Here is a 15,654-nt window from a genome sequence, read left to right on the forward strand (position 1 = left end):
CATGCTGGTCTTGGGGCCTGCAATGCAAGTGTGGATCACCAGCAATTTTTTTTTTTTTTTTTTTTGCTTTTTTTTTTTACGCAGTCACCAAATACAAATGAAATCTAATTCAGGTAAATGGAGCTGTGAATCACGGCTTCAGTGTAACTACGGTAGACAGTCAAATCGCTGATCATCACCATAAAAAAAATTGTCCCTTTCTAAATATGTTAATCTTAAAGTAGCAATCCAGTTGTTAAAAATAATTGAACAAACAAGTTTGCAGCTGTTAGCACTTTATAAGTGGTTTCCTTTGAGCCTCTGACACAGTACAAATATACAGTTCAGATGTCTTGACTGTTGTCTCCTTAAACTATGTAGTTGCATGCAATTGGCATCTTTTTAGAATGGCAGCCATCAAAATCCCTCAGTATAAATTATCTTTACAGCAGACATAAAATAACGAATTAAAATATATCTGTCATGTAGAGACCATATGTGTGCTTTTTGTGCTCTTATTAACCACTTGCCGACCGCCCACAGCCGATGGGCGGCAGCAAGGGCTGGGCCCAAACGACTGCAATACGCCCATCGGCGGCGGACGTGGTTATGCAGCGATCACGTTATTCGCCCCCCCCCCCGCTGTAGCCTGCCGGCCGTTCGGAAGCACCGGCGGGTTACTAGCTCCCAGATCACCACATACAAAGGTATAATACGCTTTGTAATGTATACAAAGCGTATTATACAGGCTGCCTCCTGCCCTGGTGGTGCCAGTGATCGAGGGACCACCAGGGCAGGCTGCAGCCACGCAAGTAAGCACCCAAGCACACTGATCTGCCCCCCCTTCCCTCTGATCGCCCACAGCACCCCTCAGACCCCTGTTTGCACCCAATCACCCCCCTAATCACCCATCAATCACTCCCTGTCACTATCTGTCAGCGCTGTTTTTTTAGTTAGTCCCTAAACTGCCCCCTGGGGGCTCCTGATCAACCCCCCCCCCTCCTGTGTACTGTATACATCTATCCTCCCCTGTAATCACCTGTCAATCACCTGTCATTCACCCGTCAATCACCACCTGTCACTGCCACCTATCAGATCAGACCCTAACCTGCCTCTTACGGGCATCTGATCACCCTCCCACACCATCAGATCGCTCGCAGACCTACCCTCAGATCACCTCCAAAGTGCATTGTTTACATCTGTTCTGCCATCTAATCACCCACTGATCACCCATCAATCACCCCCTGTCACCACCTGTCACTGCTACCCATCAGATTAGACCCCTATCTGCCCCTAGGTCACCCAATCACCTGCCCACACCCTCAGAACGCCCTCAGACCCCAGCCCTGATCACCTCGCCAGTGCATTGCTTGCATCTATTCCCGCCTCTAATCACACCTTGAGACACCCATCAATCACCTCCTGTCACCACCTGTCACCCTCTAGCACACCTACCCATCAGATCAGGCCCTAATTTGCCCCGTGTGGGCTCCTGATCACTCGGCGAAACCCTCAGATCCCCCTCAAACCCCCTTCCGATCACCTCCCCAGTGCATTGATTGCATCTATTTTCCCCTCTAACCACCCCCTGAGACACCCATCAATCACCTCCTGTCACGCCCCCTAGCACTCCTATCCATCAGATCAGGCCCAATACAACCTGAGGCCACCCTGCTTATGACCGGTTCCACAAAATTCGCCCCCTCATAGACCACCTGTCATCAAAATTTGCAGATGCTTATACCCCTGAACAGTCATTTTGAGACATTTAGTTTCCAGACTACTCACGGTTTTGGGCCCGTAAAATGCCAGGGCAGTATAAGAGCCCCACAAGTGACCCCATTTTAGAAAGAAGACACCCCAAGGTATTCCGTTAGGTGTATGACAAGTTCATAGAAGATTTTATTTTTTGTCACAAGTTAGCGGAAATTGATTTTTATTGTTTTTTTTTTTTCCCACAAAGTGTCAATTTCCGCTAATTTGTGACAAAAAAAAAATCTTCTATGAACTCACCATACTTCTAACAGAATACCTTGGGGTGTCTTCTTTGTAAAATGGGGTCACTTGTGGGGTTCCTATACTGCCCTGGCATTTTAGGGGCCCTAAACCGTGAGAAGTCTAGAAACCAAATGCCTAAAAATGACCTGTGAATAGGACGTTAGGCCCCTTAGCGCACCTAGGCTGCAAAGTGTCACACGTGGTATCGCCGTACTCAGGAGAAGTAGTATAATGTGTTTTGGGGTGAATTTTTTTACACATACCCATGCTGGGTGGGAGAAACCTCTCTGTAAATGGACAATTGTGTGTAAAAAAAATTAAAAAAAAAAATTGTCATTTACAGAGAGATTTCTTCCACCCAGCATGGGTATATGTAAAGATACACCCCAAAACACATTATACTACTTCTCCTGAGTACGGCGGTACCACGTGTGGCACTTTTTTGCACCCCAAGTGCGCTAAGGGGCCCAAAGTCCAATGAGTACCTTTAGGATTTCACAGGTTATTTTGTGACATTTGGTTTCAAGACTACTCCTCACGGTTTAGGGCCCCCTAAAATGCCAGAGCAGTATAGGAACCCCACAAATGACCCCATTTTAGAAAGAAGACACCCAAAGGTATTCCGTTAGGAGTATGGTGAGTTCATAGAAGATTTTATTTTTTGTCACAAGTTAGCGGAAAATGACACAGTGTGAAAAAAAAACAATAAAAATCATTTTTTATGTCATATGTCATTTTCCACTAACATGTGACAAAAAATAAAATCTTCTATGAACTCACCATACTCCTAACGGAATACCTTGGGGTGTCTTCTTTCTAAAATGGGGTCATTTGTGGGGTTCCTATACTATTCTGGCATTTTAGGAGCCCTAAACCGTGAGGAGTAGTCTTGAAACCAAATGTCTCAAAATGACCTGTGAAATCCTAAAGGTACTCTTTGGACTTTGGGCCCCTTAGCGCAGTTAGGGTGCAAAAATGTGCCACACATGTGGTATCGCCATACTCAGGAGAAGTAGTATAATGTGTTTTGGGGTGTATTTTTACACATACTCATGCTGAGTGGGAGAAATCTCTCTGTAAATGGACAATTGTGTGTAAAAAAAAAAATAATTAAAAAAAAATTGTCATTTACAGAGCTATTTCTCCCACCCAGCATGGGTATGTGTAAAAATACACCCCAAAACACATTATACTACTTCTCCTGAGTACGACAATACCACGTGTGGCACTTTTTTGCAGCCTAACTGTGCTAAGGGGCCCAACGTCCAATGAGCACCTTTAGGCTTTACAGGGGTGCTTACAATTAGGCACCCCCCCAAATGCCAGGACAGTAAACACACCCCACAAATGACCCCATTTTGGAAAGTAGACACTTCAAGGTATTCAGAGAGGAGCATAGTGAGTCTGTGGCAGATTTCATTTTTTTTTTTTTGTCGCAAGTTAGCAGAAATGGAAACTTTTTTTTTTGTCACAAAATGTCATTTTCCGCTAACTTGTGACAAAAAATAAAATCTTCTATGAACTCACCATGCCTCTCAGTGAATACTTTGGGATGTCTTCTTTCCAAAATGGGGTAATTTGGGGGGAATACTATCTATACTATCCTGGAATTTTAGCACTTCATGAAACATGACAGGTGCTCAGAAAAGTCAGAGATGCTTCAAAATGGGTAAATTCACTTTTGGCACCATAGTTTGTAAACGCTATAACTTATGTATACAGAAATTTTACTTTACTTGAAATTTTACCTTATTTGAAAAATGTCAGCACAGAAAGTAAAAAAAAAATCATTTTTTTTTTACAAAATTCATGTCTTTTTCGATGAATATAATAAAAAGTAAAACTCGCAGCAGCAATCAAATCGCACCAAAAGAAAGCTGTATTAGGGACAAGAAAAGGAGGAAAAAAATCATTTAGATAGTAGGTTGTATGACCGAGCAATAAACGGTAAAAGCTGCAGTGGTCTGAATGGAGAAAAAGGCTCTGTTTTTAACCACTTGAGGACCCACCCTTTACCCCCCCCCCCCCCCCCTTAAGGACCAGCACTGAATTCTGTGATCTGTGCTTGGTGGGCTCTACAGCCCCCAGCACAGATCAAACACCAGGCAGAGAGATCAGATCACCCCCCTTTTTTCCCCACTAGGGGGATGATGTGCTGGGGGGGGTCCGATCTCTCCTGCCTGCGTGTGGCTGGCAGGGGGGCACCTCAAAGCCCCCCTCCGCAGCGAAATTCCGCTTCCCCCTCTCCTACCTGGGCCCCTGGTGATCGGGGCTGCACAGGACGCTATCCGTCCTGTGCAGCCTGTGGCAGGACGTCCCCTGTCACATAGCGGCGATCCCCGGCCGCTGATTGGCCGGGGATCGCCGATCTGCCTTACGGCGCTGCTGCGCAGCAGCACCGTACAATGTAAACAAAGCGGATTATTTCCGCTTGTGTTTACATTTAGCCTGCGACCCGCAGGCTATTCACGGAGCCCCCCGCCGTGAATTGACAGGAAGCAGCCGATCGCGCGAGCGGCTGCTTCCTAAATAATTAGCCTGCAGCCGGCGACGCAGAACCGCGTCGCTGGTCCTGCAGCTGCCACTTTGCCGACGCGCGGTATGAGTGCGCGGTCGGCAAGTGGTTAAGGGGTGAAAAGACTGTGGTCCTTAACCTATTTTGGTTCCTGGACGTAAAAACTACGTCCAGGAACCATGTGCGCTACCGCACGCCCCCGCGGACGATCGTGCGCGTGCACGCGCACTCCCGGCCGCGGATTCGGTAGCCAGGGAATCAGTGAATCGGGCTACGGTGCCCGATCACTGATTCCTCTCCCCCGCTGAAAAAGCGACAGCTTCTCTCAGAAGCTGCGCCTTTTCTGGCCGTTCCCTCCCCGATGCGCCACTCTAAGCGTGTGTTACGCTTAGAGTGACGTCATGTAAACAAACTCATGGCCGCCATCTTGTGGCCAAAAAGTAATACTACAACTGAAAATAAAAATAAATTAAAATGAACACACATTTACATTATCTATTGTTTACCCCCCACCCTCCCAAAACTACCCAAATAAAATGTTTACTATAAAAAAAAACAAAAAACATTACAATAAAAAAAAAAAAAAAAAACATTTAAATATTTACCTAAGGGTCTAAACTTTTTAAATATCAATGTAAAGATGAAATATTTCTATATTTTTTTTATTTTAAACTTGTTAATAGTGATAGATGCAAAATGGAAAAAATGCACCTTTATTTCCAAATAAAATATTGTCGCCATACATTGTGATCGGGACATAATTTTAACGGTGTAATAACCGGGACATATGGGCATATACAATACGTGAGTTTTAATTATGGAGGCATGTATTATTTTAAAACTATGATGGCTGAAAACTGAGAAATCATGAATTTTTCCATTTTTTTCTTATTCTTCCTGTTAAAATGCGTTTACAGTAAAGTGGCTCTTAGCAAAATGTACCCCCCAAAGAAAGCCTAATTGGTGGCGGGAAAAACAAGATATAGATCAGTTCATTGTGATAAGTAGTGATAAAGTTATAGGCTAATGAATGGGAGGTGAACATTTCTCTCGTGAAAACCACGGAACCTGAATGGGTTAAGTGGTTAAAGTTTACCCTGTAGAAAATTGTGTATGAAAATTTATTGTGAAAGAATTTTATGGTGTATCTTTGTTATAACAATTTACTGCCTGTTCAGCTCCTCCTCTTCCTTGTTTATCCTGATGCTCCGACACCCTTTTTTCTTGCCCCAAGTCTACTCTGTTAACAGGTTCAGTCTGCAGCTTCCTGATACATTGAATACCGTTTTCTTTAGCACCTTGATGTGATCTCGTTCTGTTGGTTATATACTGATGAACATTCTTTATAGGAAAGGAACCTCGGCATCGGACAGAATCTGCTTCAGAAGCCTTTGAGACCGATAATGTGGGGGAGCTACACCATTTCCGCTCACGGTCCCGCTCTGCTCCATCTTCTCTAATGGTTGCTGCTCGCTATGGAAGAGAACTAAGGAGAATGAGTGATGAGTTTGATCAAATCTTCACGGTAATTTTATGTACAACATTTGATTCCTACACTCACTAAGTCTAGCTAAACCGTTATTTTACAGTCTTGTTTATTCTTACCATATTTGTGAGGTATTAAGGCCTTATTATCTAAATGGTCTTTTCAAAGTACACATTAGGGGTGATCAATGAGATGCAAATATTTCTGAGTTAATGCAAATTTATGCAATTTTTTTTTTTTTTTTTGCAAATGTATTCAGCTTGAAATGGATAGTTACATATGTTACATAGTTATTTGGGTTGAAAAAAAGACATACGTCCATCGAGTTCAATTACACAACAAAGTACAACACCAGCCTGCTCCCTCACATACCCCTATTGATCCAGAGGAAGGCAAAAAACCCTTACAAGGCATGGTCCAATTAGCCCCAAAAGGGAAAAAATTAAATGCAAGGAAAGCATCTAAGCCCCCTTTAAATGCAGGTATAGAATTTGCCATAACTACTTCCCGTGGCAATGCATTCCACATCTTAATCACTCTTACTGTAAAGAGCCCTTTCCTAAATAAATGGCTAACATTTTTCCTCCATGCGCAGATCATGACCTTTGAGAAGGCCTAGGGACAAAAAGCTCATCCGCCAAGCTTTTATATTGCCCTCTGATGTATTTATACATGTTAATTAGATCCCCTCTAAGGCATCTTTTCTCTAGACTAAGGCCACATACACACATCAGACTATAGTCTTTTGAAACTGAAAGATCACAGACCAATTTTACCCCCTTCCATGTAGTATGAGAGCCATACCTTCACAGTCTTTTCTATGGAGCTGAACTCCCCATCAGAAAAAAATCTTTGCAAGATGCTGCACACACAGATGCTGTACAGACACAAAAGATCAGTATGTGCAAAAGATCTGTTCCTGCCAAAAATCCATTCCTGCAAATTGCATTCATAGTCTATGAGATCTGCAGATCATCATACACACATGATTTAACTGACATTCATCTGCAGATCAAACAATCATCTGCAGATCTGAAAATCCATCCTGGTGGATCTGATCTGCAGATGAATGTCTGTTAAACAAGGTGTGTATGATGATCTGCAGATATCATAGACTATGAATGCATTTTGCAGGAACGGATCTTTTGCAGAAACAGATCTTTTGCAGATACTGATCTTTTGAATGTGTACAGCAACTGTCTGTGCAGCATCTTGCAAAGATTTCTGTCTGATGGGGAGTTCAGCTCCATAGAATAGACTGTGTAGGTATGGCTCTCATACTACATGGAAGGGCGTAAAATTGGTCTGTGATCTTTCATTTTCCAAAGACTATGGTGTGATGTGTGTATGAGCCTTAAATAAACCCAGTTTATCTAACCTTTCTTGGTAAGTGAGACTTTCCATCCCACGTATCAATGTTGTTGCTCGTCTCTGCGCCTGCTCTAAAACTGCAATATCTTTCCTGTAATGTGGTGCCCAGAACTGAATTCCATATTCCAGATGTGGCCTTACTAGAGAGTTAAACAGGGGCAATATTATGCTAGCATCTCGAGTTTTTATTTCCCTTTTAATGCATCCCAAAATTGTGTTCGCTTTAGCTGCAGTGGCTTGGCATTGAGTACGATTATTTAACTTGTTGTCGATGAGTACTCCTAAGTCCTTCTCCAAGTTTAATGTCCTCAACTGTATCCCATTTATTTTGTATGGTGCTAGACCATTGGTATGATCAAAATGCATGACTTTACATTTTTCAACATTGAATTTCATCTGCCATGTATGTGCCCATATAGCCATCCTATCCAGATCCTGTTGCAATATGTCCCTATCTTCCTGAGAGTTGATGACTCTGCACAATTTTGTATCATCTGCAAAAATAGCAACATTGCTTACTACTGCATCTACTAGGTCATTAATATATAAATTGAAGAGCACTGGACCCAGTACAGACCCCTGTGGCACCCCACTGCTAACAGTCACCCATTTTGAGTATGATCCATTGTCCACAACTCTTTGTTTTCTGTCCATTTTTTGCAAATCTTTATTTTTTTTTTATTTGAGTCGGAAAAAAATATACAATCAATAATCTAAAACAGTACAGCCACCAAAACATGCCGTTACAGATATAACTCAATGGCAACACCACAATACTGGGTGTATTCTCAGTAGCTAAAATCTTGGTGGTCCTGAAAATATTTCAGACCCAAATTTAATTTAAGAACTAACATAACACACACACCCCAATCACACAACAAATCAGAACAAAACAAAAACAAAAAAAAACCAAAAAAAAAACAGTCCAATTAGATTATTCGACCAAATGCACAGCCTTCAGATCCTACTACATATTATCCTCCACCAGCTTCCCATGGTCTCCAATCAAAGTCGTTACCCCGAGCCTCTCCCTAAACTCCAACCAAGTTGCCCATTGACTATAAAACTTCCCCATCTTATTTTGTGCCGACATTACTAATTCCTCCATCCTCATTGTGTCATTTAGGGCTTCAGCCAGGTCTACTGCCCCCAGTTGGACGTCAACTTTCCAATTTTTGGCTATCAGATATCTGACTGAGGACATCAAATGGCCAAGTATAGACCCCTTTGAGTTTTTTATTGGACCTGGAAACATTGAGAGTAACGCAATCTCTGGGGAGTGGGCTATATGACATAAGTTCATTTCCTCAAACCACTCGAAAGCTAGTCTCCATAGGTGAGAAATGCTATCGCACCCCCACCACATATGCAAATAATCCCCTACTTCTTTCCCACATCTCCAGCACATGTCCGAGCCCCCCTCTTGCCATTTTGAAATCTGAGCTGGGGTACGAAACCATCGGATCAGGAGCCTATAATTCCTTTCCTGTACTTTACTTGACCTCGATGCCCCATGCGTCAGTGCCAATGCTTTTTTCCAGTCACTAGCTGTAAACTGTTTGCCTAAGTCTGCTTCCCATTGTGAGCAGATATGATTAAGCTGACTGGGAGAAACATCCAACAGTATTTTATAAATTTTTGAAATGGCATGTTCTGGTCGATGTTCACTGAGACATAGGCTCTCAAAGGCTGTACAATTCCTCATTAACTGAGATGAGAGTGAAAAGGATTTAACATAACTACATAATTGATGATATTGTAACCATTGTGAGATGTTGGGGCTGCTACTGCCTGCAGATAGCAGATCCCCGATGGGGGGAGGGGACCCATTAACCAAAAAAGTTCCCATAATTGGCCAGTCCCTTCTATTAAGGCCCAAAAAAGTATTCGCTCTAACTGCAACTGCAAAGCTCAAATTATCAAAAATGGGAGTGAGAGGACTCGGAATAGATGAATACAGTAAATGAGACCCCCCTCCTGACAACAAGGCATCCCAAATTGTCAATACATTCCGTACCAGCAAGGGGATATCAACTAGAGACCTTCTAAGACACACAGGGATCCAGGGTAATGCCCTGACATCCAAGTCTATTATCTGGGATTCCAGTTTAACCCATTGCTTCGTTTCATGACTGTGAAACCAGTCTATTATATGGGACAGTGCTATTGCTCTATGGTACAATTCCAAGTCGGGTAGGCCCAATCCCCCCCCTCATTTTACTCTTTGACAGCAAAGCATACCGGAGGCGCGGGACTTTCTTATGACCCCATATGTATCTAATGAACATTGATCTAATTGATTTAAAGGCATCTTTAGGAATATCTAAGGGGACTGCCTGCATTACGTGTAGAAACCTAGGAAGAATGTCCATTTTAAGAACATTAATACGTCCCATCCAAGAGGGCTTGCCATACGTCGGGGAAGCAAGGTCTCTCGAGACCTGATGTAACAATGGGGTAGAGTTTAGCTCATAAAGATTAGAGAGACATGAGGGGATCTGGATTTCTAGATATTTAATATGATGCTCTTTCCACTTAAAAGAAAAACCCGCTTTCAATTCAAGCAACATCTTTTGTGATAAATTGATATTTAAGACTTCGGATTTAGAAGTATTTATTTTAAAATTGCTAAGCTCTCCAAAGATTCGGATTTCAGGGAGTACATTTGGTAGCGAGATCTTTGGCGAAGTGATGAATAGGAGCACGTCGTCCGCGTATAAGGATATTTTATGGTGACCAGTCCGGGTTCGGAGCCCCATTATAGAAGGGTTTTGTCTAATAGCATTAGCAAGATGTTCTATAGTTAATATATAGAGTAATGGAGATAGGGGACACCCCTGCCTGGTACCATTGTGGATGCTGAAGGCATCCGACAGTATGCCATTCACTCTTACTCTTGCTGTCGGTAGAGTGTATAGGGACATGATCCTCCCAATCATACCAGACCCCAGCCCGGCATGACAGAGGACCAGCTCCAAAAACGCCCAATTGACCCCGTCGAACGCCTTCTCTGCATCAATGGAAACCAGGCAGCTGGGCGTCCCTGTGCGCTGAGCCAGCTCAATCAGAGTAATAACCCTAAGCACATTGTCTCTCAGTTCTCTACCAGGGACGAATCCGGACTGGTCACCATGTATTAGATAAGGTATTAGAGGTCGTAGCCTATTAGCTATCAGCCTGGCAAACAACTTAATGTCCAGGTTGATCAGTGAAATAGGTCTATAACCCGAGCAGTCCATTTGATCCTTACCAGGCTTAGGTAGGACCACTATATGTGTCTGTAAGGCCTGAAGGGGAAAAGTGCTAGAAGCCGAGATAGAATTGAAAGCCTCTAATAACATCGGAACCAGCTCTTTCTGGAAAACTTTATAAAAAGGGGCAGTGTAGCCATCTGGCCCTGGGCTTTTTCCGTTTTTTAAAGCCTGGATAGCTGCTATAAATTCCCTCTCTGGAAAATCCCCCTCTAGTGCCCCCGATTCTTCCTTCGGAATCCCCGGTCTTTTACTCCCCCCTAGATATCATTAATTTTTTCTTTCAACTCACCAATTGAAAGACTATGATATTTACCTTGAATATTATATAATGAACGATAGTATTCTTTAAAAGTATCCGCTATGTCTTTTGATTTATATAACCGGCCCTTTGAGTGGGAGTTTATCTTTGGAATATAGGACATCGTTGGTCTGGGGTGGATAAATCTCGCTAAAGCATGACCACTTTTGTTTCCCAACTCGTATAACCGAGACTTGAGTTTCTCTCTATAGAAGAGAGTTTTGGCGTCTAGAATTTTTAACAAATCGTGTCTTACTCTAGATAATTTAATGGCTGTTCCAGGATCCCTGTGTGTCTTATGCAAAGTCTCCAAGTCATGAATCTCTGATAACAACATGGACACCTGATGGGCACGCTCTTTCTTAATGCGTGCTCCGTGTGAGATAAGAATCCTGCGCAAAATACACTTCAGAGTTTCCCATCTGATCTGAGGGGAAGAAAGATCCCTGACATGTGTTATATGAAAATCAGCAATTGCGCGTAACAGTTCTTTTTTACATAAAGGGTCCTCCAAGAGACCACTGTTCAGGCGCCATACAAATTCAGACTTAGGATTATCTCCAAGCACAAATGAACCAATCACAGGAGAATGGTCAGACCACAACATCTGACCAATCTTACACTGAAATTGAAGATCTAATAAACGGTGAGACACTAACATATAATGTATTCTGCTAAATGAGTTGTGTAAAGGAGAAAAAAAAGTATAGTCTCTATCCGACGGGTTCATAACCCTCCAGCCATCGACCAACCTAAGTTCCTTCAATCTATGTTTAATCTTACATAAAATATTATGTGGAATTGTAGTTTTACCAGACGAGGAATCCCACTTTGGGTCCAAAGAAAGATTCAGATCCGACCCCACAATTACATAGCCTTCCATAAACCCCCGAAGATAGGAAAGATACCCCAACAATCTTTTACCTTGTTGTTTATTAGGCGAGTAAATTCCCGCAATAGTAAGAATCTGAGACAAATGTTTAATTTTCAAAAAAATGAATCTCCCAGTATAATCTACTTTACTATCAATCAAATCGAACTGGAACGTTCTATGGAAACCGATTGAGACTCCTCTTGATTTACTCTCAGGATTAGTACAATGAAACCATTTTGGGTAGAGATCCGAATGAGCCAGCGGAATCTTTCCCGTTTTAAAATGCGTTTCCTGTATAATTAGTATCGACACCCGCTGTTTATGAGCGTTATATAAGATCTGGGATCTTTTCCTCGGCTCGTTCAGACCCCTAGCATTAAAGGTCATAGCTATTAATTTACCCATAATCTGGTCGGAAGGGGATCATAACTGTCCAAACCCAATAGACTGCAATCCAAGCACACACACAAACAAAAACAAAAAAAAAACAAAAAAACTAAAAAACAAAGAAACAAGCAAATACAAATAAGGGGGGCCGAACACGGCCCCTCGTCCCGGGGACAATATCCCAGGGGCGAGAGGCCGAACTCCGCGTCCCCTAGAGCCAGCGCCCATCCTGTATGGGCGAGCGCCACTCTGCAGCACATAAACACCAATCACGAGACTGGTCGATTGACCAGTCCAGTGAGCGTGCGGTGGGGCTAAGAGGTCCACAGACACTATTATGTACTTTACCTCCACCCCCACCCCCCCTGCCCTGAGGCCAGCCCCCCGCCAATTCCCCCCAACTTTCCACAAAATCCTACACATGTACCACTGCAGATATTTATTTATTCCCACGGAGAGAGCCAACAAAAGAAAAAGCAAGCAAGAAAGGAAAAAAAAAAAAAAAGAGAGAGACACTCCCTAAGTCAACCCCATATAAAAGTAATACACCTAGCTCCCATCCCCAAAGTTAAGGTAGGGGGAATAGGGAAAAACATGTAACCTTATTTTTCTAGTAAATTTATTCGAATGTCCCAGACCCTTTCATGTGCCACTTCTCCCTTTCTGGACGTGAAGGTATTGTATAAAGATATGGCCAGTCTCCAATTTTAATTGTCGGGAGATCAAAAGTCTGCAAGAGATTAGGCAAATCCGCAGGCGACCGGAAAACTACTGATCACCCCTCATGTTTGACTATCAACTGGAAAGGGAATCCCCACCGGAAAGGGATTTGTTTCTCACGTAACACAGTTAATAAGGGACCTAATGCCTTCCGTATCTGTAAAGTCATTCGAGATAAATCCGGCAAAATTAACAACTTTGCATCTTCAAAGACAATATCAGGTGTCCGACGTGCAGCCCTGAGTATTTTCTCTTTTACTGAAAAAAAATGAATCCTACACACAATATCCCTCAGTTTAGAGGGATCTATGTGTTTTGGCGCTGAAACTCTGTGAGCCCTATCGATCTCGATAGGGGAATCACCTGGTTGCTGTAATAAACTATTGAAGATCTCTGTAATAGTAGCTACAAGATCCGGGGATTTAATAGTCTCTGGGAGACCCCGTAAGCGCAGGTTATTTCGCCTGCTCCTATTCTCAAAATCGTCCAAGTGCATAGCAAAGGATTGGATTTGCTGGCCCTGTATATCAATTAGCTGCTCCTGAACATCCAAGCGAGCCTGCACATCCTCCTGATTATGCTCGACCTCCTCCAATCTGCCTCCTATGGCTTTAATATCTTCTTTAAGGGCCGACACTTCGTTACGACACACTGTCTCCATACGAGCAACACAGTTCTCAAAATCATCCTTAGTTGGCAATACCCCCATACACTCTTGTATATAGTCTCTGAGATTTCTCTCGGTGCAACCTCCCTCCAATGAATATCGCTGGGCCGGGGACCCTGCCGCCCTCTGTTGGGGCTGCAGCTGACTTGGGGAAGCCTGAATATTAGATGCATTCAATTTTTAAGGGGCGCCTGAGATAACTGATTTCCCCACCAATGCATGAGGGGGCTGCGGCTGCTGCTGCTTTCCCACCTTTAACTTATCGGGATTGATGTGTGTTTTCACAATAGTCCCAGTAGCCACTTTAGTGACAGTCCCAGTCATAGTGGGGGGTATTACCTTGACTTCCGGATCTGCCGATCTACCTGGGACCGGTGAGGCTGTAGAAGCGGTGAGAGCAGGGGTTGCCAAAGAAGACGTCTGAAGTAAAGCGGAGACCCTGCTTGAAGTATGGTCTGCCTCTGGAGATGGAGATAGAGATGCCATTCTGGAGCCACCACCCTTCTCTAGCACTATACGATGCTCCAGAGGGCGTAGAAATCTGCTGATCCGGCCCTGCACACTCTTAGCAGGTTCAATCTCTCGCCCCCCACGTTTCTTCCTCTGCATGAGACACAGAAGCGAGATTCACACACAAGGGATGCAGGGGATGTCAGATGGCAGGCTCTCTGGCTTAGTCTTTTCCCTTCAGGGGGGAGGGACACAGGCTTCACAAACTTCAAAGGCTTCACAGGCTCTCACGCCAGACAAACTAAGCAAGCAGATAGATCAAACACTGTAACAGTCCCCAGCCCTCCGGCCAGGCAGAGCAAAATAGCACCAGAACGGCTGAACTGGGCGGCAGAGTGTCACCACCAGCATCCAGGCATGCAGTGGCAGCGATAGCACAAAGACTCACAGAGGGAGGAGGGAGGTTCACAGAGGATCACAAACGACTTGACGGGCTGCTCAACATCCAGGAAAGCTGGTGAGACATGGGGCTAAACTCTCAGCAGCATGGAGGGTGTGAGAGAGCTTAGGACGCCAGCATCCTCACATGTCCGTGATCAAGCCACTGTCCATTAGCCAGTTCCCTAGCCATGCACACAGACTCTTCCCCAGTCCTTGCATCCTCAACTTTTGCACCAGACTTCTGTGCGGAACAGTGTCGAAGGCCTTTGCAAAGTCCAAGTATATCACATCTACAGCATTCCCAATATCCACATTAGCGTTCACTACCTCATAAAAGCTGAGCATGTTAGTCAAACAGGACCTGTCTTTAGTAAACCCATGTTGATGCTGAGAAATAAGATTTTCTACTATGAAGTCATGTATAGTATCTCTTAGTAACCCCTCAAATAGTTTGCATACAACTGATGTTAAGCTTACAGGTCTATAATTTTCTGGATTTGATTTTTTGCCTTTCTTAAATAATGGGAAAACGTGAGCTGTACGCCAATCCACTTGGACTCTGCCAGTTGAAAGAGAGTCACAAAAGATAAGATAAGGGGGTTTATCTATAACTGAACTTAATACCCTTAGGACCTGAGGATGCATGCCATCCGGGCCAGGTGCCTTGTCTATTTTTAATTTATTTAATCTTGCCTTCACTTCTTCCTGCGTTAAGTATTTAATATTACAGTTGGAAGATTGAGACTCTTCTGTATCTGTAATTTGCAATAGTGATGTTTCCCTTGTGAAGACAGAAGCAAAGAAAGCATTTAATAACTCTGCCTGTCCAATACAGTCAACCTTTCTTTTTTTAGAGTTGATGTACTTGTAAAACTTCTTTGGGTTAGATTTGATATCCCTAGCGATTTGATTTTCAGCTTCAATCTTTGCCAGCCTAATTTATTTTTTACAACTTTTATTGCACTCCTTATAATTGCTTAATGCAGCCTCTGTCCCCTCCTGTTTTAGGACCTTATAGGCATTATTTTTCCCCTTCATTTTATCTCTAACCTTTCTATTCATCCATAGATGCCTTTTTTTATTCCTAGACATTTTGTTTCCATATGGGATATACATACTACTATATTGATTGAGAATAAGTTTAAAAGCTTGCCATTTCCCTTCAGTGTCATTAAAAGCTTGCCATTTCCCTTCAATTGATTGGTTCATTTTCA

General features: G+C 43.2%; 1 protein-coding gene across 1 annotated transcript in view; it reads left to right on the plus strand.

The window, feature by feature from the left end:
• BAD (BCL2 associated agonist of cell death) overlaps positions 1–15,654 on the plus strand; it is a 79,886-nt gene that overhangs the window by 33,865 nt on the left and 30,367 nt on the right. The window contains exon 3 of the mRNA XM_068260704.1: positions 5,842–6,017. Coding sequence (XP_068116805.1) covers positions 5,842–6,017 — 176 coding nt within the window. The remainder of the gene's footprint in view (positions 1–5,841; positions 6,018–15,654) is intronic.

This window comes from Hyperolius riggenbachi, chromosome 11, assembly GCF_040937935.1.
Source record: "Hyperolius riggenbachi isolate aHypRig1 chromosome 11, aHypRig1.pri, whole genome shotgun sequence".
Classification (NCBI taxonomy): Eukaryota; Metazoa; Chordata; class Amphibia; order Anura; family Hyperoliidae; genus Hyperolius; species Hyperolius riggenbachi.